This window comes from Apodemus sylvaticus, chromosome 12 (assembly GCF_947179515.1).
Source record: "Apodemus sylvaticus chromosome 12, mApoSyl1.1, whole genome shotgun sequence".
Lineage (NCBI taxonomy): Eukaryota > Metazoa > Chordata > Mammalia > Rodentia > Muridae > Apodemus > Apodemus sylvaticus.
The window spans coordinates 98,445,343-98,472,250 of record NC_067483.1 but is presented as its reverse complement, the minus strand read 5'-3'; the positions used below and the strand labels follow the sequence as shown (position 1 = coordinate 98,472,250).

Here is a 26,908-nt window from a genome sequence, read left to right as displayed (position 1 = left end):
ATGAGTTACAGACAGATGACCATGAGTTACAGACAGATGACCATGAGTTACAGACAGATAACCATGAGTTACAGACAGATGACCATGAGTTACAGACAGATAACTATGAGTTACAGACAGATGACCATGAGTTACAGACGGATGACCATGAGGTAGAGACAGATAACCATGAGTTACAGACAGATGACCATGAGTTACAGACGGATGACCATGAGGGAGAGACAGATAACCATGAGTTACAGACGGATGACCATGAGTTACAGACAGATGACATGAGTTACAGACAGATAACCATGAGTTACAGACAGATAACCATGAGTTACAGATAGATGACCATGAGTTACAGACAGATGACATGAGTTACAGACAGATGACCATGAGTTACAGACAGATGACCATGAATTACAGATGAATGACCATGAGGTAGAGACAGATAACCATGAGTTACAGACAGATGACCATGAGTTACAGACGGATGACCATGAGGGAGAGACAGATAACCATGAGTTACAGACGGATGACCATGAGTTACAGACGGATGACCATGAGTTACAGACAGATGACATGAGTTACAGACAGATGACATGAGTTACAGACAGATGACATGAGTTACAGACAGATGACCATGAGTTACAGATAGATGACCATGAGTTACAAACAGATGACATGAGTTACAGACAGATGACCATGAATTACAGACGGATGACCATGAGGTAGAGACAGATAACCATGAGTTACAGACAGATGACCATGAGTTACAGACGGATGACCATGAGGGAGAGACAGATAACCATGAGTTACAGACGGATGACCATGAGTTACAGACGGATGACCATGAGTTACAGACAGATGACATGAGTTACAGACAGATGACATGAGTTACAGACAGATGACATGAGTTACAGACAGATGACCATGAATTACAGACGGATGACCATGAGGTAGAGACAGATAACCATGAGTTACAGACAGATGACCATGAATTACAGACAGATGACCATGAGTTACAGACAGATGACCATGAGTTACAGACAGATGACCATGAATTACAGACAGATGACCATGAGTTACAGACAGATAACCATGAGTTACAGACAGATGACCATGAATTACAGACGGATGACCATGAGTTACAGACAGATGACCATGAGTTACAGACAGATGACCATGAATTACAGATGGATGACCATGAGTTACAGACAGATGACCATGAGTTACAGACAGATGACCATGAGTTACAGACGGATGACCATGAGTTACAGACAGATAACCATGAGTTACAGACGGATGACCATGAGTTACAGACGGATGACCATGAGTTACAGACAGATGACATGAGTTACAGACAGATGACCATGAGTTACAGACAGATGACCATGAGTTACAGACAGATGACCATGAGTTACAGACAGATAACCATGAGCTACAGACAGATAACCATGAGTTACAGACAGATGACCATGAGTTATAAACAGATGACCATGAGTTACAGACAGATGGCTGTGAGTTACAGACAGATGACATGAGTTACAGACAGATGACCATGAGTTACAGATGGATGACCATGAGTTACAGACAGATGACATGAGTTACAGACAGATGACCATGAGTTACAGACAGATGACCATGAGTTACAGACAGATGACATGAATTACAGACAGATGACCATGAGTTACAGACAGATGACCATGAGTTACAGACAGATGACCATGAGTTACAGACAGGTGACATGAGTTACAGACAGATGACATGAATTACAGACAGATGACCATGAGTTACAGATAGATGACCATGAGTTACAGACAGATAACATGAGTTACAGACAGATGACATGAGTTACAGACAGATGGCTGTGAGTTACAGACAGATGACATGAGTTACAGACAGATGACCATGAGTTACAGACAGATGACCATGAGTTACAGACAGATGACATGAATTACAGACAGATGACCATGAGTTACAGACAGATGACCATGAGTTACAGACAGATGACCATGAGTTACAGACAGATGACATGAGTTACAGACAGATGACATGAATTACAGACAGATGACCATGAGTTACAGATAGATGACCATGAGTTACAGACAGATAACATGAGTTACAGACAGATGACATGAGTTACAGACAGATGGCTGTGAGTTACAGACAGATGACATGAGTTACAGACAGATGACCATGAGTTACAGATGGATGACCATGAGTTACAGACAGATGACCATGAGTTACAGACAGATGACATGAGTTACAGACAGATGACATGAATTACAGACAGATGACCATGAGTTACAGTCAGATGACCATGAGTTACAGACAGATGACATGAGTTACAGACAGATGACATGAGTTACAGACAGATGACATGAGTTACAGACAGATGACATGAATTACAGACAGATGACCATGAGTTACAGTCAGATGACCATGAGTTATAGACAGATGACATGAGTTACAGATAGATGACCATGAGTTACAGACAGATGACCATGAGTTACAGACAGATGACATGAGTTACAGACAGATGACATGAGTTACAGACAGATGACCGTGAGTTACAGACCATCAATATCAGATGAGCTAAACTGAAACAATCTGCTAGATGCTTCCAGTCACCAGCAGGCTACAGCCTCTCTGCTGTTAGTTGTGGGAGGATGGCAGTATGTGTGACCTGCGCCCCTGTGGCTACTTCTAGTCTCATGTTGACTCCTGTGCTCCTCATTTCAGGATTCTCCAGTGACAGTGACCTTCTGTCCCTCACTGTTGATGTGGACTCTCTTGCCGAGGTAGATGATGGAATGGCTTCCCGTCAGGGTTCTCCCAGTAGAACCTTTGGTCTGAATCTGTCTACGGATTCTTCAGCAGTAGGGGCTGTCGCTTCTGACAGTGAGCCAAGCAGGGCAGAAGAGCGGGAAAGCCGCAGCCTCTTCCCCAGCAGCTTAAAGGCACGGCGCGGCCGGAGAGATTACCTGGAGAAGGCAGGGGAGCTTATCCAACTGGCCTTAAAGAAGGAGGAGGAAGATGACTACGAAGCTGCTTCTGACTTCTACAGGAAGGGCGTCGATCTGCTTCTGGAAGGTGTACAAGGTATGGTCCTGGCTTGGCTTATATGGTGCAAGGAAACAAATGTCTGTCCTGTGCCAGAAAGCTCGGTATTCTGTGTTCAGGAGGGGAAAGGAGAAGCCCACATGAGAGACATCATCACAGGTGCTCGACATTCCGAGCCACCTAAGAAAGTGGATTATCTCCAAAGGCAGGGTCCCCATAGGTCTGCGGGAATGGCTGTCTTTCTCCTAACTTGACCAGTGTTCACCAGGAGTGCTTCTGGGGACTGCCCATGGGTTTACTATCAGTGGACGTTGGCAGTGGAGAAGAAGAGGCTCCTGGTTTGTCCACCACTCTGCTTTCTGTTAACTGAGTTGACTGTCAACCTTCACCTAGTTAATGCAAGTGACAGGAATGTGCTGAGCTGAGCATAATGTAGTGTCTCCAAGTAGAAGTGTGTGTGTGTGTGTGTGTGTACCAGGCTTTATTTTTGTGCTTTCCTTTTTATCACAAGAACAGAATAAAATGCCCTGTACTTATTGGTGTGACTTCCTGGGCAGGATGAACTGCTGCTCTTCTGTGCCTGGCGGTACTTCTTATCTACTAACATTTTCCTGTGGTATTTTCTCTCAGTACACCTGTTGTCCTGTTAGTCTAGAACCTTCTCCTGCTCTGTGTATGTGTTTCTAAATTGCTTCCTATCAAGCATATTGACTGAATTTCTTCTTAAAGCTTTTTTTTTCATTTATTTATTTTGTGTTTGAGTGTTTTGTCTGTGTAGTACCTCCTGTGGGTGAGCCTGATGTCTGAGGAGGCCAAAAGAAGCCAGTGGGTCCCCTGGAATTGGAATTACAGATTGCTGTGAGCTGCCGTATGGGTGTTGGGAACCAGGATCCTCTAGAAGAGCAAAAAGTGCTTTCAAGTGCCGAGCCACCTCTCCAGCCCTGGATCTGCTGTGTTAGCCTTCAGTTCTACCTTGTTAGTTATCTAGTGTCCCAAGTCCTCCACAGGGCTCCTTCTAACTTTGTATATGTGAGAACATTGCCTTTTAATTTTAGCTTTAGTTATGGGAGGGGGCAGGCATGTGCATGTGAGTGTACTTTGCTGGCAGAAGCAAGAGGCCCCTCTGGAGCTGAAGTTAGAGTCGGCTGTGAGCAGGCCGGTGACTCGGGCCCTCTGGAAGAGCAGTGTGTGCTGCTCACTGGGAGCCTCCTCTCCCTCTGGACTTTTATGTGTGTGTGTGTCCTAACTGCTTCTTATCTAACATTTTGACCGATTTTCCTTTTTTAAAGGGGTCGTGAGAATACTTATTTCTTATTGGCGTCCTAGTTTTTAAGCTTTAGTTGCTTCTTGTCTCTCAAATCTCTGTCCTGTAGGGTTTTTGTCTTAAGTAAATCCTTCGCTGTCATGCTAAGGGAGTCTCAGGAGCAGTGTAGAAACCTTTAGCTGGAAGTTCAGGTTGCACTGTCACTGTCTGTTTCAGAGGCCAGGGTCACAAAGCTGCTGATGTTTGTATGTGCAGGAATGAAAGGAGCGGGGCCTGCTTCCTCTCTGGCCAGTAGCCGTCACCTTGCTATGTTGCTGGGTCACTCATCATTTAACCGTGACCTGCACGTACCGTGAGCTGCATGTTCAAATGGCTGAGGCTCATACTCAGCCCTTGAAACTTGGTTTTTCATCTTTTGATTGGTAGGTGACATTTTAGCTGACTTTGTTTTTCAGGCATATGGTCTGTTGGGTGTGTGTGTGGAACATTCTGTGTAAAGGCCTTTTCATTTCCGTTCTCTTCCCTGTCATCTTGGTTGGGGTTGTAGTGGGATGAGCTGCAGATCTGCTCTCACGTTCCTCCTTTTTTCTCAAACACAACTTGCTAGCTTGCTAAGACACCGTTGGTCCTTACTTAGCGTCAGTGAGCCATATCACTGACATCTGTCTAAAGGTTATTTGTCCTTAACCAGGACACTTCATAATGTTACCACTTGATGGCACCAGAAAAACAAAAATCATTGCCTGACAAGGACTGGGAAGTATAAATGCAGATGTGCAGTGACAAAGCCTCCTCAGTCAGCTCTTCTCTGCTGTGAGAGCTGGGCTGTCATCCTGTAAGCTCACTAGAAAGCTCTCTGAGCAGCTGTCTAGCGTCAGTCAGCTGTCTGAGCTGTTTCGGTCTTCATGCCTGGCCGTCTGAAGCCACAGTATCCCGCCTGCTCCTGACAGGGTCTCCCTGATAACGAGCCATCCAGAGAGCCAGCCATTGACTTACTACTTATTGTTCACTCTCCAAGCAGTGCATTGTTCAGACAAGCCATGCGAGCTGCAGCTACTGAACTCCAGATTTTTCATTCAGCTTCCATCTATAGAATTCGGATTCTTTAAGAAGAATGTGTGTTTCACTCTATGCAGTTTTACACATGATGTTCTGTAAAATGCGACATGGGAGCAGTGTGCACAGGCTGAGGACCCTGCAGAAGCAGAGTTCTCACCACCCAGCAGACCTGTGTCCCTAAATTTGCAGAATAGGTCTCTAAGCTGTGCTTGGCTCGACATCCATGCTCTGAAAAGATGCCTCCTCGGACAGGTTTATTCTGGCATGACAGAAGTGTCACTGACATGTCTTTGGAGTTGGTAACACCTCCAAATACAGAAGCACAGCCAGTTCGTCCTGTGGCGCTTCTCATGGCTGTGGTTTGGCCTCTGGCAGTCTGGGAAGAAGTCTTTGAGAGAGAAGCCAGTGAGCTTTGTCTCTGGTTCTCACAGGCTAGAAGGGCTTGCTTCTTTACGGAGCTGCTCATTGTAGAGCCGTGCTTGTCAAGTTGTGTTGTGGTGGAGCTGGTGGAAATGCTGCGCTTTTCTTATGAAGCGGCGCTTTTTCAGCAGACACCAGATGCAAACACAGTGGTGGCAAAACTTCTGTCCTTTAGCAACAAGCAAGTCCTGCTGGGGCTTTGCCGGCTGAGAGCTGGGCTGTACTGGGCTTTTCTAGACTCTCAGGTCACTATGGATTTAAAAAGAGAAGGTCCGAAAGTCAAGGCTGCAGAACAACTTGAACCTTTGTGAAGAATGGGCAGTCTGTTCCTTACCATCCTTCAGTGTCCCACTGTGTCCTAAGGGTGGATTTGCTGGGGGACTTAGGGCAACACAGCATGGCAGATGGATGGGAAAGGCACCCAGTGAAGAGTTTCACTGGCAGCAGCAGCAGCAGCCTGTTAAGTGTTAAATGCCTGTCATGGCACCAATTACTTTCTTACGTTATTTTTAATATTCAGGAACACCAAAGTTGAATTCTAGCTAGTCATACTGGACGTTGTTTAGTGGCACTGAAATAAAGTAAATATTTGATACAATGACTCTAAAAGCTTGGCACTTACTTAGCAAGAATAATTATTTAAAGCAGGAATCTGCCAGATGACAAGTATTGTTCCTGTACCCACCTGTGGGCCTCCTGGGAATCGCAGAGCTGATCTTGCTGCCTTCGCCTGGTGCGTTCTGGTTGCCAGAGTGGTGGGCTTTACTCCTGCTGAGGTGACCTTAGGCCCTCACTTTCAGGTGAGGGAACTGAGATCCAGGTGGAGTTGGTCTGGGGTGGTGAAGTTGAGCTGGGAACCAGTCTAGTCTTTTCCTCATCCAGACCTGGCCTCCTGGCTGTGGTACCTCTCACCTCCTTGTCTCCTGATCACATGAGCTTTGTGATGGGGCCCTCGGTGTTGCACACTGCACTTGACTTTGTATGTCTCCTCCTTCTCAGGCTCCTGTTCCTTGTTCCTTCACGCTCTGTCCACCTAGATCATTCTGCAGCACTCTGTGCACGTGTGTACCCGGTACGGAGATGGGGCATTAGTCATGTTTGTGATGGCTCTCTCAGGTGACACACCCTTGCTGTGTGTGTCTGTAGTGTGATGGGATGATGTGACAAACTTCTCATGGAGGGTTTGGTAAATTTGCCAGCCACAACTGTGTTTCAGGTACTTGGTGGCAATGCCACCCTTGTTCTGTCTTTCCCATTTCCTGTGTTCCCCGCTCCTCCTTTCTCTCCTATTCTCTTCCCCTCTCCCTCTGCTCCCCTCTCTTCTCCCTCCTCCTCTTCCCTTTATTTCCTTTTCCTTTGATAGCTCCAGTACACATTCTGAAGAAGATTTATATGAAAAAGATTGTTGTTGATATGTATGTTATCTTTGGAACCTCTGTTGATGTTTGTCACTTGTGCAGCTGGTTCTAATGTTACGACTTGGCTTAGAGACACAACTTACTTTCTGCCATTTTCATTCTGGCAAAGATCTAATACAATACCCACCCTTTCCTACTCTGCACATCACCCCAGGAGATGTGTGCCTATTCTGGTCCTTCTCGGAAGGAGCCATGATCTCCTGTGCACTCATAGGTGACTGCTGCATCGCTGGGCAGGCTCTGAATTAAGCCCTGTGTCCAAAGGCTGGTACTAGAGCCTGCCTGGGCCGTGCAGACACACTCTGCCCATAGTCATCCCTGCACAGCTGCTGTATGAAGTGCCTGGGATCTGATCATCTCTTGAATGAGAGTTGCTCACACATTTGGAAACCCTGTAGATTGTCATGCTTGCTTTAAAGTGGACAGACAGACAGACAGGACAGGCAGGAAGGTCTGGGTTTACTGGAGGAGCTGAGGCATCCGATGTTACTGCTGCATCTGGGAAATGGGAAATCGCACTCTAACCTTTGAGTTACATGTTCTGCCCTTAGTGCTTGTAACATCACACCATGGGCACACTTTCTCGTTCACTTCCCCTGCTGCTCGCCTCAGCACGAAGCATGTCAGACCAAGGGTGGCCATGTAAGAAGCTGGGGTGCTTTATGCCTGCCTCCTGTGCATTGGTTGGTCCTTGATGCCATCTTGTTTACTGTTGTGGATTCTAGGCTCAGTGGTCACCTGGTGACCAGGGGTTCTCTGTCATCTCCACCTTCTATTCCCTAAAAGTCTGTTGGGATTGCAGGCATACACCATTGCTTCTGGCTTTATATAGGTCCTAGGGATTTGAACTCTGGTCCTCACACTTGCATGGCCTGCATTTTACCCAGGTAACCATCTCTCCAGCCCCTGTTTTTGTTTTTGGTATAGGTCTTTTTCCCCCTAGAAATCACCATGCTGAGTAGGCTGGCCTTGAACTTGTGATACTACTGTCTCCGCCTTGTGAGTGCTGGGACTGCAGGTGTGTTCCACTATGCCTGGGTTGGAAAAACAAATGTTTGTTTTGAGACAGTTAATGCCTTTTAATCCAGAGGCTTCTTGCCTTTTTATTTATAAAGCTCTTTGAGAACTTTCTCCTCTTTTGGTATAATTTTGATTCTGGGTGCTTAGGTGTTTTGCATTTTTCTAGTAAAGACTGTTGTCTTTGGATTTGGGCAGAACTGCTCAGGCTGTGAGTCCTTTGCTGACAGGAGCTCAGATCCTTCTGGATGGGAGAAGCTGGCCTCACCTTGTTTCCTCCCCTTCTCTCTGCAGGGTCTTGCTTCTGTTCTGGGTGCAGTTTCTTCCTGAGGGCATTCCACTCTGAGATGCTCTTCTTATAAATGGAATTAAAATGTTTGCTGTGGTTCACTGTTGGTGAGTGTAGGCCTAGTGGTGCTCTGTTTGTTGATATGTCCAGCGCCTCGAACTACATCTAGTTTGTTACATCTGGTGATTTTGCTGTGGATTATTTGGCATACGCATGTACAAACGCATGTGTGCACACATGTACACACATGTGTGCATATACATGCACACTCGTGGACCCACACATGCATACACACATGTTAATTGACACACTATTTGTGGATAAAGCAGGTCTTCCTTTCAGTCTGGTATGTCACACTCAGTGCAGAGACGTGTGTTTGGGAACCAGTTGGCCCTGACTCGTCCTGGTCTTGGGGAGGCTCCCCGTCTTTTCCATCGGAGGAGATTCAGCTTTGTAGGTGCCACTGGGTCCCTGCTGGGTCTCCCTCATCTTGTCTCTGTCCTGCCCTGGCTCCCGACAGTTGTCTTCTCTCAGTGCTCAGCTAACACTGCTTCCCCACTCCCTCCCTTCTGTTAGCGGCTCCTCAGGAGAAGTCCTGCTTACCACAGAGGCCTGTGTTGTAATGGGAGCCACACTGAGCATGGTGGTAGTTCTTTTTATTTATTCATCATTTGATATGGTTGGAAAAGAGATCTTTTTAGTGAAGAGCACTATTAAATAAATGTAGGTAGTTTTCTAATGTGAAAAGTTCTATAGTTTTTTTTATTCTTAAAGATTATACTTTTCAGTATAATTCAATAAGTTGCCTTAATTGAGAGTTTTTCAGATCTTGACCATTTTGAAGCCTGCCAGATGAATTTTAAAGCAGTAAAATTAAGACTGAAATGTAAAGATTTGGAGCTGTAAAGTTCCCGCCTGCACTCTCTCCCTGTCTCCACCAGCATGCGCCCTGCTCTCTTCTCAGGCAGGCTCGGAAGGGAGCTGGCAGAAGGCGGTTCCGAGGCAGAGAGCTGAGGGCTGACTGTGGGCTCAGAGAACACCCGTCCTCACAGATGAGCACTTGCCTTTCAGGAGACCCTCTCCCTAGTCACTTCTTTCAGGCTTTGTGTTAGACTGGACTCTTCCAGGTATGGGTGACAAAACCCTTAGCAACTCACACAGTTCATATCCAAGAGTGTTAGCTCAGAAAATGCTGAGCTGTGTGGCTACCTCAGCTTAGGTATCTTAAGAAGTATCAACTCGCCTCTGCTTTTTGCATTGCCCAGCTCTGCACACACACTGCACTGCTGTGCCCTTGGTCTGCACACACGCTGCACTGCTGTGTCCTTGTTCTGCACATATACTGTACTGCTGTGCCCTTGGTCTGCACACACGCTGCACTACTGTGCTCTTGGTCTGCACATACTTTGCATTGCTGTGTCTTTGGTCTTCACACACACTGCACTCCTGTGCCCTTGTTCTGCACACACACTGCACTGCTGTGCCCTTGGTCTGCACACACGCTGCACTGCTGTGTCCTTGGTCTGCACACACGCTGCACTGCTGTGTCCTTGGTCTGCACACACACTGCACTGCTGTGCCCTTAGTCTGCACACACGCTGCACTGCTGTGCCCTTGTTCTGCACACACACTGCACTGCTGTGCCCTTGGTCTGCACATACGCTGCACTGTGTGCACTTGCTCTGCACACACACTGTACTGCTGTGCCCTTGGTCTGCACACACGCTGCACTGCTGTGCCCTTGTTCTGCACACACGCTGCACTGCTGTGCCCTTGTTCTGCACACACACTGCACTGCTGTGCCCTTGTTCTGCACACACACTCCACTGCTGTGCCCTTGGTCTGCACACACGCTGCACTGTTGTGCCCTTGTTCTGCACACACACTGTACTGCTGTGTCCTTGTTCTGCACACACACTGCATTGCTGTGTCTTTGGTCTTTACACACACTGCACTACTGTGTCCTTGTTCTGCACACACACTGCACTGCTGTGCCCTTGTTCTGCACACACACTGTACTGTGACTGTGTGCCCTTGTTCTGCACACACACTGTACTGCTGTGTCCTTGGTCTGCACACACGCTGCACTGCTGTGTCCTTGGTCTGCACACACACTGCACTGCTGTGTCCTTGGTCTGCACACACACTGCACTGCTGTGCCCTTAGTCTGCACACATGCTGCACTGTTGTGCCCTTGTTCTGCACACACACTGCACTGCTCTGCCCTTGTTCTGCACACACTGCACTGCTGTGCCCTTCGTCTGCACACACACTGTACTGCTGTGCCCTTGGTCTGCACACATGCTGTACTGCTGTGCCCTTGTTCTGCACACACACTGCACTGCTGTGCCCTTGTTCTGCACACACACTGCACTGCTGTGCCCTTGTTCTGCACACACACTGTACTGCTGTGCCCTTGGTCTGCACACACGCTGCACTGCTGTGCCCTTGGTCTGCACACACACTGTACTGCTGTGCCCTTGTTCTGCACACACACTGCACTGCTGTGCCCTTGGTCTGCACACACACTGCACTGCTGTGTCTTTGGTCTTCACACACACTGCACTGCTGTGCCCTTGGTCTGCACACACGCTGCACTGTGTGCCCTTGGTCTGCACACACACTGCACTGCTGTGCCCTTGTTCTGCACACACGCTCCACTGCTGTGCCCTTGGTCTGCACACACGCTGCACTGTTGTGCCCTTGTTCTGCACACACACTGTACTGCTGTGTCCTTGTTCTGCACACACACTGCATTGCTGTGTCTTTGGTCTTTACACACACTGCACTGCTGTGTCCTTGTTCTGCACACACACTGCACTGCTGTGCCCTTGTTCTGCACACACACTGTACTGTGACTGTGTGCCCTTGGTCTGCACACACACTGTACTGCTGTGTCCTTGGTCTGCACACATGCTGCACTGCTGTGCCCTCATGGATCCTGGGGATCATGGGGGAGGAGGGCATTTTCCCTTATGTTGGCTAGTCATGCCAACTCAAGCATCAGGGAACGAGGGAAATTAGGGACCAGGAAAGCGTGACTTACATTGACAAAGACCTCCATATAACACAGTATTTGGCCAACAGACATTTCTGTCTATTATATATAAGTTAAATACAATATGATAAAGATGGGAGAAAACATATGAGAAAGATGAATTTCAAAACAAGTGGACATTTTTAAATTATATACTGTTACAACTAAAATTTAAAACTCATTTGGACAAATTTAATAATATAGTAGACAGAGCAGAGAAAGATTAATACATTTGATTATAAATGAATACAAATCATCCAAATTGAGACAGGGAAAAGTCTTTTTAAAAAAGGAATATACAAGGCATGTGGACTTCTATTGAATAAATGGCCTACTGTAATTAAAATAGGGCATAAGAAGGGGTCAAGAGAGATGAGGCTGAAGCAATATTGAAAATTTTGGAGAAATGGCTTAGTGGTTAGAAGCAGGTACTGCACTAACACAGGACCCAAGGCTGATTCCCAGAACCCACATCGTGGTTCACAGCTGCCTGGGATTCCAGTTCCAAAGGATCTGACACCCTTGTCTGGCCTCCAGGGCTCCAGAAGCAGACGTCCATGCAGGCTGAACACTCACACAATAGAACAGAATAAAATAAGATAGAGTAAAGGTCAATATTCTTTTAAGTAATTATTTGTCTTACGTATATGAGTACACTGTCTTCAGACCCACCAGAAGAGGCATCGGATCTCATTACAGATGGTTGTGAGTCACTATGTGGGTGTTGGGAATTGAACTCAGGACCTCTGGAAGAGTAGTCAGTGCTCTTAACCACTGAGCCATCTCTCCAGTTCCAATAATAAATATTTTAAGAAAAGATCGCAACCAAAAAGCTATGTGACAACTGATAATTACAGTCAGGAAAGGGGAAAACAGTAACTTACATAGAGCATTACGGATTGGACTCATCCTTTTTTTCAACAGTTGTCTAGGTGACACAAGAGAGCTAAAAAACAGGTGTTTATCTGTTAAGGAAACAGCTTTGACATGTTTATTATGTTTATTTATTTAGTATGTGTATTTGTGTGCACATATGTGACGTGGAACACGAAGGACACCTTGAGGGAGTTGGCTGTCTCCGGCTACCGAACAGGAGCTAGCGATGGGTCACCCTTCAGTTTGACAGCACACACCTGTGCTCACAGGGCTGCCTTGCCAGCCCTGGCAGAATTAGTGCATTCAGTTAATTCACCCTAAAGTACGATTTTCACTATTTAGGGCTATTCAAAAGAAAAAGTTTTGTTTGTGTGTGTGTGTGTGTTTTTTTTTTTTTTTAAGACAGGTTTTTGTGTTGTTCAGGCCGGCCTCAGATTCATTACACAGTTGAAAATGACTCTGGACCTCGATCTCCTGCCTCTACTCCTAAAGGGATTACCAGTGTAAGTTACCCAACCAACCTTCAGACACTTGCCATTTTAGTTCATTTAAGTTTTTCTCTGTTTTGTTTGTGGCTCTGAGCAATTGTTCTAGCACTGAGTTGTCAGCTTCATAAACCCTCAGTGCTGCAAGTGGCCAGGCTCGGCTGAGGAGCTCCACCAGGCAGGCAGTAACTGTCTTACCATCTTACCAGCCCCTCAAAGCTGAGAGCGTCCCCTCCCCCGCAGCCTTGCCTACCAGCTCTAACAGTCCTGTGCTAATGGCTGTAAAGGTTATTTCCAGCCTTTGGTGGAAGAGTAGCCACACAAGAAAAAAATCCCACCAATCCCTGAGCTTGTCTCAAGATCAGGCCACACAATCCTTCCAATCCCAGTCCACCCTGGAAGCTCCCTCTACCCCAGAAATGCTGGTAAACCCTGCATTCTGCCCAGTTCTCTGCTACTTCTCAGCTGAGCAGAGGCAGCCACCCTCCCCGGGTTTTCCTCCCTGTGTGTGGTTTGTTGTCCAGGGTAACTTTGGATCTGGCGCCCTCTGCTGACCTTCTGGGTGGTTGTCATTATTTATTATTCTTTCTTTACCTCCTGCCTGACTAAAAGGTTGTTTTATCTATCTATCTATCTATCTATCTATCTATCTATCTATCTATCTATCTATCTATCTATTTATTTAAATTAGTTGTGGGAGAGTTGGTTCTCTCTTTCCACATGTGGCTTTTGAGGATCAAATTCAGGGTGGTAGGCCTAACAGCAAGCACCTTTATCCTCCGAGCCATCTTGCTGACCCTGTATTGGTTGTTTATGCATTTTCTCTCATGTGTTCTTAGACTATAATTATCCAAAGAATAGGTAACTCTTTTGAAAAATTTGAAGTATAATGATATGTTCAGAAAAGTATGTAAGACCATAACTCAGTGTATTACCATGCACAAAAGAGTCTCTTAGAACTGATTCTTGCACCAAGAAGCAACATCTGATCAGCATCCGTGAGTGTCCCTAGCTCCCTTCCCAGCCATCCCGGCAATAATAGTGCCCAGGTCTCTTCATAGCATTAAGTGCAGCGGCCTGTTTTTCCTACCTGCCCCTTGTAAGGACAGGCTGTGGCTGCTGTCAGCTTTCCCGGGCTGTGCCCTAGCGGCCACCATCTTGTTTCTCTTTGGTTAACTTCTGCGGAGTCCGCTGTGAGAGTGCTCCAGAGAGCCATCCATGGAAGGCCAGGAGGCAGTGTTCCAACAGGGCCTCCGCTCAGTGCCTGCCTCTAGCTCCTGCACCGGCTTTACTTGATGATGGACCCAGACACTGAAGTGTAAGCTAAATAAACCCTTTCCTCCCCAAGATGCTTGTGGTCAGGGTGTTCCCCACAGCAGTAGAAGCACTAAGATACCTCTCTGTCTGCTGCTTCCCTAGGGACAGAGCTTTAGTAAGCCATTTTGGTTCTGCTCACCTCGAAGCCTTTCTCTGTGGACTGCTCTGAGCTCACAAATGTTGCCCATGTTCCGCCATGTTGGCCTTAGTTGAGCCCCCTTCTGTTTATCCAAGGGTCACTTAAGCATGTTCAAAGACTGTGGCAGGGGCCCTGGAAGCTCTGTGGAATTTGGCTTATTTCTCTGTTTACTGACATTCTGAATATCTCTGTCATATGTGGATTTATTTCTCTCTCTATTTTTTCATATTGTGAGAGGTCCTGTGGGGAGATGGGAGTTGGATGGCTGCCAGTGCCCTCAAAGCCCAAAGTCTACATGGATGGGTTTTGAATGTTCAGCTCTATCAGTTGGAATATGTTGTATATGTTGTATTTGATCACTGCTATTTACTCGTGGTTTATATATGCATATTTTTATTTTTATACATACATACCTGATGAATTTCAAGGTAAATTATCAACATTATGGCCTTTATCCTGTGACTTTCATGACCAGAAAATGGGATCATTCTAAATATTCACAGTACAGTTGGCATACTTAACAGATCTGAGACAACCTTGTAGGGAAGGGTTTAATGGTGGATTCAACCTGATAGCTGCTAAAATTAGGCAGCCACTAAGGAGGGTCTGTACTGCCTTTTCTGTCAACTTCATTGATTTTTGTCAAGCAATTTGCTATTTCACACAAATAGCCATGTTTGTTTAAGTTAAATATATCTTCTTGTTCTCTAAGATTGAATTTTAGGCATTACACATTAGGTGTGCAAGTTGTCTACCACTGAGCTATATTCCACTACCTTCCTTTTATAGTACAATGGATATGATGAAATTATTCTGTGATAATTAAGAATTATTTTATTGGAACAGTAGAATGCTGGCATAAAAGTTACCTTGAAAAAGCCCAGAGCAGTGACAGCTTTTCCTCTGGAAGAGGAAAGCCCTGTGTTGGGGACAGAGAAGGGCAGGAGTCAGGAGAGGGAAGTAGAGAAACAGATCCTTAAGTTGGATGCTCTTGTTGAGTCCTTAGATAATTTGGGGAGAGCAGCGCCTGGCCTTGCTGTGGGTAAAGGCTCTTCTTACTGCAGCTTCAGGAAGTGAGATTAGGAGTGGGAGATCTGGAGTCTGTAGACGGCCAGGCCAAGCACTCACCATCCTTTGAGTGAACTGAGCTCATCAGAGAGGAGACAGAGTGCAGTATAATCCAGCAAGCGAGGTCAGTCAGCTCTGTGCCCAGCTATCTCCACACACGTGGGATCACTCATGTTTCCACACACGTGGGATCACTCATGTCCCTGTACACGTGGGGATCACTCATGTCTCCACACACGTGGGGATCACTCATGTGTCTGTGCACATGGGGATCACTCATGTCTCCACACACGTGGGGATCACTTATATCTCCACACACGTGGGGGTCACTCATGTCTCTGTACACATGGGGATCACTCATGTCTCCACGCACGTGGGGATCACTCATATCTCCACACACGTGGGGATCACTCATATCTCCACACACGTGGGGATCATGCATTTCTCTGGGTAGATGGGGATCACGCATGTCTCCACACACATGGGGACTGCTCATTCTGGACTGGAGGGTAGGTGTCAGGGATTCAGTGCTCCTGATTCGAGCAGGCCCTAAGTCCCCAGCATTTGTTACTTCATATCAGTTAGCATGGCACTCTCATATAGCTTCTGCCTCCAAAGCCTCTTCTGTCACCTTGGTGACAGAGTAATTACTTAATTTTCTGATTCTTAGGCCAACCTCTGCCTTTGCTCTACTAGGTCTCTCTCCACTGCATGCTTCTTGGATTCCAAGCTAATCTCACCTGCTGGGCTTGAGTGAGGACCTACGGTAGTCCCTGATAATGGCAGTGTCACCTAAGTCACATGCCGTCTTGGAGTTTTCTTTAATAGTCAGTTTTAGTAAGTATAGGATTTCTAGGGCTGGGAGATGGCTCAGCACATGGTGTGTTTGTTATGAAAGCCTGAGGATAGAAGCTCAGATCCCAGAACCCATGGAAAGCTGGGCTGGGTTGCACCTGCTTGTTACTGTGGTGAGACGAGAGCTAGACACAGGAGGATATCTGGGAGTGCAAGGGCTAGCTAGCTAGCCGTATGCAGTGGCGTTCAGCTAGAGCCCTGTCTCCAGCAAGGGGGATGTGAGGACCAAATCTGAAGGTGCCCCTCTGACCTCTGTACATGTATTGTGACATGAATGTTCTTGTCTTCACATTAATATCTCCTGAGCACATGTATGTAGACCCCCTCCCCAATTTCTTCTTCTGGGTAACATAGGTAACAAGAACCATATATTCTTTCTTTTCTGAAACAACTAAAAATACCATACATCAGTGATGGACCGTGGTTTCTTGTAAACAGGATCCAAATGAGGTGAAGCCATGAGTCCTTTGTTTATGGAGCTGTGCTTATAAATGACTAGAAGACCAAAGCTTACTTGTAGTTAGGACTGGCAGGCTGGAGATGCAGGTCCTGTGTGTCCTGTCTGGGCAGGAGGCAGCCGAGTGTTGGCTGGGATGCTCAGAGCAGTCTGACCAATGCTTATGGGGAAGTCATCACTGAAGGGGAAGGGAGCCACTGTCAGGGATGTGCTGAGCTGAGGACAGGATCTGCTGCAAAGAGGCAGTCTGACAAATTCAGCGTGGGCATTGGCTGGGATGCTGAGAAGGACTGAAGAAGGTATGCCAACTGTAAAAACAAGACCTCAGAGAATTAAATATCCTAAAGTAAACTCAGGAATTAGAAACGTGTCTAAAATCCAACAAAGAGAAGTTTACACTGGTTAAGAGCCAATAAAATCCCATCCGCCCAGCGCCAGAAGAAGGCACCTTAAGTGAGGAGAGAGCGAAGCATATGGCCTTCGTGACCTGGGCAGTGGGACGATCACACAATAACCTGTTACAACTTTTGCTTGTGTGAAGAAAGTTAGGTAGAGACAGGAAGTACAGACGGCCGAAAGTGAACCAGAGATGATAGTTATATTGTCAGAACGGAAAATACTTGAGGTGCGAGTGTGTGCTTGTGAGTCTATGAGTGTGTGAGTGTGTGTGTGAGAGAGAGTGTGAGTGTGTGAGAGTGTGAGTAAGTGTGTGTGTGAGAGAGAGTTGTAAGTTTCTGTGTGTGAATGTGTGTGTGTGTGTTATTGCAAAAGAACAAAATAATGAATTCTAGGACTTAACAACACAGAGTTTCTGAAATAAAACATGAATAAGTAAAATATTTGTGAATTATTGCTGTTCAGTTTAATTGTGGTGGCTGATGTGTGCAGTTTAAATTTTTGTCAGGCCTTGTCCTATGGCCGGCACAGAGTCTTCCCTAGAGCAGGTTCTGTGTGGGCTTGTAAATACTGTCCGTTCTGACCCTGTATTCTGTAGCTGCCATGTAGTAAGGCTGGCTTAAATGTTGCTCAATTCTTGAACATCATTTTCTGTCTTTATTTTAACCATTGTTGAGATGTCTCTGCTGCTGCTGAATTGTCTGTCTCTTTATTTTCGTAACCCTTTCTTTCTATATTATGGGGTCCTGATGGTAATCACTACATTCCTGTTTAATTTGCCTTCCCTGTTATAAACTGTCTTTGTTTCTTGTACTTTTTCATGAAGTATTCCTATGGGTATTCCTATAGTTACTTGGCCTGTGATTGTTTCCTGCATAGCATAACCTTTTCTGACCTTCACCTGTTTTTTGCTCGGAATCAGAGTATCTTGCTTGTAAACAAGGGACAGTTGGATCTGTTTTTAATCTGGCTTTGGAATTATCTCTGCTTCATACATTTACTGTATTAATGTAGCTGGAGTTCCGTCAGCCCTCCTTGTGTTTGCCATCCTGTGGATGTCAGCCTTTCTTCTTTTGTAGTAAGTAGATATTTCCCAAAATGCCATCTTATTAAAGCTGTATTGCCTTTGAGTTCTCACTGAAGTTTTCCTGCAGATTCCAGAAATAAACATTTTAGTTTACAGCTGAAATGGTGAGATTATTCTAATTTCAGTAATTGTGGGGCAGACAGAAAATTTGGTAAGGTCGAGTGGATTCAGAAACCCCGATAAATTCTCATATCTGAGAAAGGTAGGTGTGTAATCTACTTCAGATGAGGTCCCTGCACTGGAACACATTGCCACGATACCCCACGGAAAGGACTGTGACAATCAGTCATGTGGGGGCAGCACCCGAAGCCCCTCAATATGCAGCTGAGGCATCCTAACACTTAGACCAAGACAATGGAGAGCATCTGCTCTTAGACCCCAACCCACCCCAAAATGTATATAAGACCCTGTCCATAAGGGAAAAAAGTGCCCGAGCTATTTCATCAAAGATTGTCTGAGAGCTGTAAGACCTTGGGGAAGAGAATTCTCTCTAGAAGCTTTCTGCTCAAGCCAACAGCAGTCACTTCCTTCTCCGTGGTCCTGACCTTGGCTCCTAGCTGCCCGCTGCCCGCTGCACACCGTTGGCCCCCTGTTCCCAGCAACGGCCCACCCTGCTCTGGCTCCCTCTCTGCCTTGGAGAGCCACAACTCTTCGGCCACTCTGGCTGGGCCAGAGCCCTGCAGACTCCCTGAGGATAGCGCCTGCTCTGAAGACCGGCAGTACATAGACCCTGCTTCTCTGCAGCTCTGTCCTCACTGGCCCTGGCTTTTCTTCTTACATAGGCTGCGTCTTTAGACAAATGAGCCTTATAACGTGGTTTTACAGTTACTGTATTTGTAATCCCAGCACACAATAGGTTGAGGCCAGAGAATTGCTTTAAGTTCAAGGCCAGCCTAGGCTACTTACCAAGAATCTACTTCAAACTAACAAAGAAATTAATGAACAAAGAAACAAAAAAACAACAAAAACCAAAAGGCTGGAGGAGGGGCGAGGATTTTCTCTTTTGTGTGGTGTGTGGCCTCTGGGTGCTCGTGGATAGCTCTAGTCTCTGAATTGGTTACTGGCACTTGTCTCCTTGGTGTCTGCGGGTGTCAGTGTTCATGAAGCCCGGGCATCTTTTTCTGTTACATCTTCAATAGGGAATTTCTTGCCTGTTTCTTCTTTTCTATTTTGTACACTGGGCTCTGTGGACACTAATGTACTTGATGGTTTCCCTAGGAGCTTAAGCCTTTGTTCTGTTTTCTTCCTGTCTACTCTTGCTGGTTCTCCTTGAGTTTGTTCTTCTGTTGCGAGCTCAGTCCTCTCTTTACTCTCTTCCTTAATTCCTCCAGCATGCTCTCTTACAGCCCTGAACCGTCACTGTAGCAGTTGCTTTACTTCTCGGCCTGCTAAAATGCGTATGTGGGTTCCCTTGGGGTTCCTGTTGGCCACCTTCCTCTGTGTATGGACCACGAGTATGTGTGTGTGTGTGTGTCCCCTATTTTCTTTAATGCTCAAAACTTGACATGTTGGATTCTATAGCAATTCCACAGTCCTTTTCATCCTGTAGGGGCAGCTACCACTGCTATCTTCTGTTCTGTTCTGTGTCACTTTCTGTTCTTAGCTGTGGCTCAGCTGTGGCCCCTGAGGTGTGTAGGGTAGCATCTGTATTCACAGGTGAGATACTCTGCAGGTCACCCATGGCTTTTGCTTTTTCCTTGTAAAGGACCATTGTTTGTGAGGATGAGTAGATCCTGGGCTCCCTGTTGTGCAAGTGTGCAGCTTTTAAGACCCCAGGACTACTTGGGAGCCTATGGGGCACAGTGTGGTTGTCTTGTTTCTCAATGCTGATTTCAGCTCTCCCATGAAGTTTCTAGGGAGATTCAAGGCAGCTGGGTCCTCATAGTTACCATTCTATTGCATTAGGCTGGGGAGCAGAGAAGTAACTTCATGTTAAAATAGCACACACACACACACACACACACACAGAGTCACACTCCTACCTCAGTTCTTAAATGTTCCCATCAATGTTTAGAATTGATGCTTTGGATCATTTTGTATGGTTTTATTTGTGGAGAGCTTTTGCCAAGTGATTCCCCAACATTCTGGAAGCCTACCCTCTGTCATCTCTTTAAGATCAACTTCACAACGTCAGCAGCGACTGTGAGCTTCTGGTTGTCACACAGTGTCGTGTCCCCTTTCCTCCCTTGTCATGTGTACCTCTCTAGCAGCCCTGGGACTGGACTCCATCCAGAAGTCCCTCTAGCTATAAGACAAATCTTGGCAACTGTCGTTTGCTTGGCTCTAATATTTCTGATCTTTATGGAACCAGGCTGTTAATAGACTCCTGTGGTCCAGGATGGTCACTCATATTCTTGAGAAACAATGTCACAGTAATAGTTCATTGAAGAACACAGTAGCTCATCATCAGAGGTTTATATCATGTAGTCTGGACCCGCAGCATGGGATTTCCGCGTCTCTCACAGAGCCTTGTTTGTGCCTGTTCTGATTATTCAGGCCTGGAGCCAGGCTCTGCTCATGCTTTTGCTGTTCCCCCTATGTTTTTATTTCTTCTTAAAATGTATGCATATTTGTTTTTTGTGTGTTCTTGTACACACACATACAAACATACACATGATACACTTGTGTGCCATGGTGTGAATATGGAGATCAGAGGGCAACTGGTTCCTCTAATGGGTCCCAGGGAAAACTCAGGTTGTCAGGTTTGACAGCAACTATCTTTACCCACTGAGCCATCTCGCTGGCCCTTCCCTTGTTTTTTAGAGAGGGTCCGATGTAGTTTAGGCTGGCCTGGAACTTGTAATGTAGCCCAGGCTGGTGGTGAATTCCCTATGCTCTTATTTGAGGGTAGGGCTGAGATTATGGGGTAAGCTACCACACCTAGCTTTTTTATTGTCCTTTTGTTTCTGATGGGGAGAAGGAGCTAGGAAAGGCTGCATAGTATTGTGCTTATTTTGTAATTTTAGGAAACAACTTGAGTTGTCACATGCCTTGGGCCATCAGGACTGTCTGTCTGCAGTTGGTTTATTATTGGGGAGCAGAATTAGTCACAGTGACAGCAGCAGGTACCACAGTCCCTGTGGGGCAGCCCGGAGTCAGCTGACACAGAGCAGAGTGGGTTGGGGAAGGCTTGGTCTTCATTTGTCAGCTCGGTGTGTGCTGGGTCTGAGGGACTCCGGGGCCATTAAGAAGCAGGATAGTCTCTAAGCTGTTGACCATGACCACGGGGAGCTTTGGCTGCCTGTTCTCTGTGGGCGGCAGTGCTGGAGTCCTGAGGGTCACAGGCGGAGGAAGGAAGTCAGGGCACAGTTTGCCAGCGTTTGCTCCTTGAGTTTCTCACTATTTTCATGCCAGCTTTTATGCTGAGAATTTCACATTTTAATGACAAAAATGTTTACTGGAAATTATAGCTTGGAAAAAGAGCAGTGCTTTTGTGCTTCAGCAGAAAGCTAGGTAAAGCACTGATGGAAAAGTAGCTGTGGAGTTTGATATTCAGACTGTATGAGCAGTAAACAGAGCATCTGAAATCACCACTTGCACACTGCAACAAACACATCATCATCTGCTTAAAAAAGAGTTATAATTACAGTTGACGAAGCATGGACACCATAAAAATGCATTAGTGTGGCTTGACACATTAATTACCTGTTTTTGCAGATGTTTTTATGTATTGTTGTGTGAACAGTTTACAAAATAATTACAGGAAAGTCATATGGAAAATAAACTAAGTGGGTGGCTTCTCATCTAAATATTTTCATTCATGTGAGTCTGTTTGAGGCACAGCTGCTGTGTGGCACAAGCCAGGGACAGCGAACTCCCCAGGGCTGAGCAGACGACCTCTGTCAGCAGCACGAGCACAGTTTTCTATCTTCAGCAATGCAGTTTATGAATGCTCACTTCAAAAGACTGTGTTAATCCTGTGATTACTAAAGAAATCATTGATTCAGATAGGAAGAAATATAAATATCCAGGAATAATGTAAATCAAATTAAATTAAAAAAAAAACCCCAAAACCTCAAGGGGAAAACGACTGTCTAGCTGTTTGCAAACTACTGTTTTAGCCCTGACAGGCTCTTAGGCTCTCTGAGACAGTTTTAACATTCTTCTGTGCCTCCTTGCATTAAGAGCTGTGACCGGTAACTTGCAGATTGCTTTGGATTCACGACCAGGCATTGCTCTGTGTAAGCTGCTCAGCGCAGTCTCTGGTTGGTTCTCCTTTGAGTGTGACCCTGCCTTTCCTCTGCAGCTTCCGCGCTGCAGTGGGCAGTCCCAGTCCCAGGCAAGCCTCCTGTGCTTCTACAAATCATTAAAGAAGGCGTCTCTCACAACTGTGGCTGTCAAGTAGGAGAAATAGTTGGTAAACTTCGTCCTACTTACTCATGGTTTACAGTTACTTAGAATACTTGCTTTTCTTGTTGATACAGTTTTAACAATTTCAAGCAAAATTATGTCAAAATGTCATCTTTTCTTTTAGTGTGACTGTGTGGCTTAGTTTTGCTAGGGTCCTTTCATGTACATCACAGCAGCAGAGACTGTGGTCTCCAACCACACATCTTTCGCCTTTGTTGCTTTTTAGGAGAGAGGCACCTAGATATAGGGAGGGGCAAGAGAGGTACCCCTAGCTGTCAAGGTATAGTCCCCCTGCCCCGCTCCAGTTTGAAAATAAGTAGAAAATTGGAGAAAGCCACAATTAGCAAGTATAAATGTGTGCACTTCTAAGTTAAGTTCTGGAGTCCTGTGCCAGCCAGCCTGGGGGCCCCAGCCTGCCTGGGATGCCTGTGCCGGCCTGCCTGGGGCCCCAGCCTGCCCGGGATGCCTGTGCCGGCCTGCCTGGGGCCCCGGCCATCCTTTTGTCTAATATGTGTGTTATGCACCTGCCTGCCATCAGTCACTTGGGCCTTGGCTCGGTTGCCAGATTGACTGTTTCTGGTATAGCCGTAGCTTTATGTAGGCTTTATGTAGCTGCAGCTTTATGTAGGCTTGGCTCTTTCACAGACTTTGGATGTCCACTGGATGTCTAGAACTTAATCCCTATGGAAGAAGGGGGAGACCACTGTGGGCGTCTATAATCCGACCTTGTACTGCTGGTGCAAAGTAATTAATTCTTTTGCTTATTCAGTTAGTAAAGTTTTATTGCAGGGTCTTCTGTATGTGATGTCCTGAGACAGCACTGAGGTGATGGTGCTGCTGGGACCTAGTTTAGTGTCCAGGCCTCTCTCCTGCAGGTGTGTGCGAGTGCCAGGAGTAAACAGGATAGATTGCTTTTCGCTTTAGCTACTTCCTTAACAAGGAGACCGTCCCTGGGAAGAGCCTGCGCTTCCTGCACTTAGCTCGAGCAGTCTAGTCCAGGCGTGCTGCACAGCCTGAGCTGCTGCTGCAGCGGGCGGGTGGGCAGGGGGCACAGCCTCATGGTAAAGTGGCTCCAGGAAGGTGAGTTGTGTTTTGATGGATACCACGTCAGTCAGTGCTTAACCAGGGGCTGTTAGGGCTGGCGAAGGGACTGTGTGCATGAAGGCATGTCCGACAAGCTGGATGACTTGAATTCAACATCCTGCCACACCGTGAAAAGAGAAACTTGACTTGTGCAAGTTGACTCTGACACCCGCTTGTGTGTCATGGCACAAGCAATAAATGAGTGTAGTGACTTTTTTTTTTTAAAGGAAGGGATGTGTTTATGGAACCTGTGAATCTTCTAGGAAATCGAATAATAAAGTACAACTCCTTGTTCATGTTACTTGATTTTAAATGAAAAATGAGGCAGATTAATATGGTCTTAAGAAGACTGTTTCTGGGGCTGGAGAGACGCTCAGTGGCTAGGGGCACTTGCAGCTCTTGCAGAGGACCCAGGCTCAGTTCCTGGGACCCACATGGTGGCCCCCAATTCTCTTCAATTCCAGGTCCAGGGGATCTGATGCCCTTGTCTAGCTTCCGTAGGCACCAGACATTCACATGGCACATGTACACACACGCAGACAGACACCCACACACGCACCCAGAAGATAGAGCTTAAGAAAAGGAAGAAATCGGCCACTGTTATTGGCTCTTTTGTGGATTGCCACTTGTACTATGGTCCCTCATACAGCTGATAAAAGAATGTTATACAGCTGATAAAAGAATGTGTGGGCTTTGTGGAAGTTAGGGATCTTTCTGTACTTATCAGAAAGTCAGATATTAATTGGCATGCTTTCCATTCCAACTTTTCTTGTATATTTAGCCCACATTGTGAAGCACAACAATTCTTTTGCATCTTAGTTCATCAGTTAATTATATATGTGGGGCTCAGGGGTCAAACTCAGGTCACTAGACTCGGTCTCCTACCAGCCCGACTCCCTTCTCTGGAGTCTTCATTCTCCTTTTTGTCTCTGTCTCTTTTCCGTAATTCTCCTGCCTTAGCCTCCTGTTGCCATGTGCCTGGCCAGTTAGTGCCTCCTAATGTGGGCTTCAATGTTTCTATCCTTCACAAGCCATTTGACTTGAGAACATAAGAATATTAGAACTTTAGGAATCGGGAGAGTTTCTTAGCACAGGTGAGGCTGTAGCTCAGTGGAGGAGCCATGGGTGGCGTGTGTGACCTGTTCAAGGTCCTGGGCTGAGTCTTAGCACTGAGACTAATGGGCAGCCCAGGACCAGGCAGAGAGCCAGCTTTAGTGAGGTGTGGTGGTCTATGCTTTGGTGTTAGTGCTGGGAGTCTGGGTGAGGCTGATGCGGGATCCCAGTATTCAGGGGCTGAGACCTCATTTTAAAATCAAAGAAAACCCAGAGCTAGACTTGGTGGGTGCACAGGTACAATTCCAGTCCTTGGAGAAGATCCTGGCCAGTATGGTTTTTGAAACCCTGTTTCAAAACCAAACAAAAAGACCCAACCCAGCTGGCCTTGAACTCACAGAGATCCACCTGCTTTTATGTCTTGAGTGTTGGGATTAAGGGTGGATCCTGTATTTGACCAGCAATGATATTTTGAAAGAAATGAAAATCTTTTGGTTATCTCCTTTTAAAATTACAAAATAAAGCAAAGGTAAAGAGCAGAGAGAAGTCGATCTCAGAGTGGCTCTGCAGCTGGCGGTTAGCACAGGATCTGCTGGTGCTGGCTTCCAGTGCACACAGGGGCCTGGCAGGCTGTGACTGAGAGGGAAGCATTCCGAGGACGCAGTGAGCACCGCTAGGACTTTTGCTTTAACTGTTTTTGGTGACCTTTTTACTTCTGGAGGTCACTTAACAACTGGTTTTGAGAACAACATTGATAGGGGTTGGCTTAGTACAAGTACAAAGCCTATTCCCTGGCTGACCGGCTCTTGTCACACTCTGAAGTGCTGTGGGCGTCACCTCCTGCAAGACTTGCAGACGGGTAAATCATTCCTTCTTTCAAGGTTGCCTTTTGTTTTCAGAACACTTAACATAAGGTGGAAATGGTAGGCTATACCTGAGAAGAACAAAGCATCATTAAATTAGTCAATCATCACTTAAAAACTGTAGCCACCAAGGCCATCTTAAATACAAGCATTCTTTCATGTGACCCAGTTGTAAAACAAAAACAAAAGAAAAAGCAAAGAAAAAGCAACAAATAGAACTCACCGCAGTGCACAGGTTGGCCTGATGTCCTTGCTCGAGTGAGGAAGCTCGGAAACCTGAGGCCACTGTGTGGGCAGAGAGAGACAGTGAGGGGGAGAGAGAGAGAGAGAGAGAGAGAGAGAGAGAGAGAGAGAGAGAGAGAGAGAGAGAGAGAGAGAGAGAGAGAGCTAGTTCATGGGTAGGATGTGCTCAGGAGAGGCTTGTGTGGGCATCAGGTTCTGTGCTTGTGCTGAAAATCTGGCTAGGACCCCCTGAGGCTCAGGCTGGCGAGGTGCACATATGGACAGCCGGCTCCCAAGCTGGCCAGTTGTACAGTCAGTGCTCTCTTGTGGGGCAGTAAGGGCGGATGGAGGAGGGCGGAGTGGAAGGGCTGCTGGTGTGGGTGGGGCTGGGCTCTGCTTCCTGTGTGACTTAGGTACCTGTGCCCTTTGCTCCTTGGCAGATAAGTGAAAAAAGACTCTGATTCCCAAGTAAGTTCTGGGGTAACCAATACAGGTGAGAGATGTTTGTCCCCCGAAAGAACAATTTTCTCATACTGACATTGTTATGACAATTGTTTTTTTCTTTTTTAGAATTACATCAAAATGTAGGTGTGTGTGTGTGTGTGTGTGTGTGTAATAATGCAGTTTTTGAACTAGGTTCTTCATATTCCTTCTGGGCTCCTTTCATGGTGAGCTCTGATGTCCGTGCATCTGTCTGTTGGCCTGGGTGTCCGGCTGCACCTTGCCGTGAGATGCCATGCATGCCTGCTCAGGTTTCTTTTCCTTGGTGGCCTGCTCACCGTGCTTCTCCACGCTTTTTTTTCTTGTTCTACACCAACAGGACAATCAGTTTTTAAGTTCACTTGCTTTGTCCCTTCCGTGCGGATGCCACAGAGGGACAGCTTAGCTTTGAGTCTCCGAGGCTGTAGTCCAGTGTCAGCTGAGGCTGAGGGACAGTGACTTGGGAGCATGTGCAGAGCCTCTCACCTCACAGCCAGCCGGGGAGCAGGATGAGCAGAGCGGGCCCAGAAGGGTAGCCCAGTGGCCTGTCCCCGCCAATTAGACTGCGTTTCCAGTCCTTTCTGTCAGTCACAAGGTGAATCCACCTGCGGTCTGCAGAGCCTCA

At 46.5% G+C, this 26,908-nt stretch overlaps 1 protein-coding gene across 4 annotated transcripts in view; it reads left to right on the top strand.

Moving 5' to 3' along the window:
• Rps6kc1 (ribosomal protein S6 kinase C1) overlaps positions 1 to 26,908 on the top strand; it is a 144,728-nt gene that overhangs the window by 43,409 nt on the left and 74,411 nt on the right. For all 4 annotated transcript variants that reach the window (XM_052200297.1, XM_052200298.1, XM_052200296.1 and 1 more), the window contains one exon: positions 2,728 to 3,087. In XM_052200297.1, coding sequence (XP_052056257.1) covers positions 2,728 to 3,087 — 360 coding nt within the window. The remainder of the gene's footprint in view (positions 1 to 2,727; positions 3,088 to 26,908) is intronic.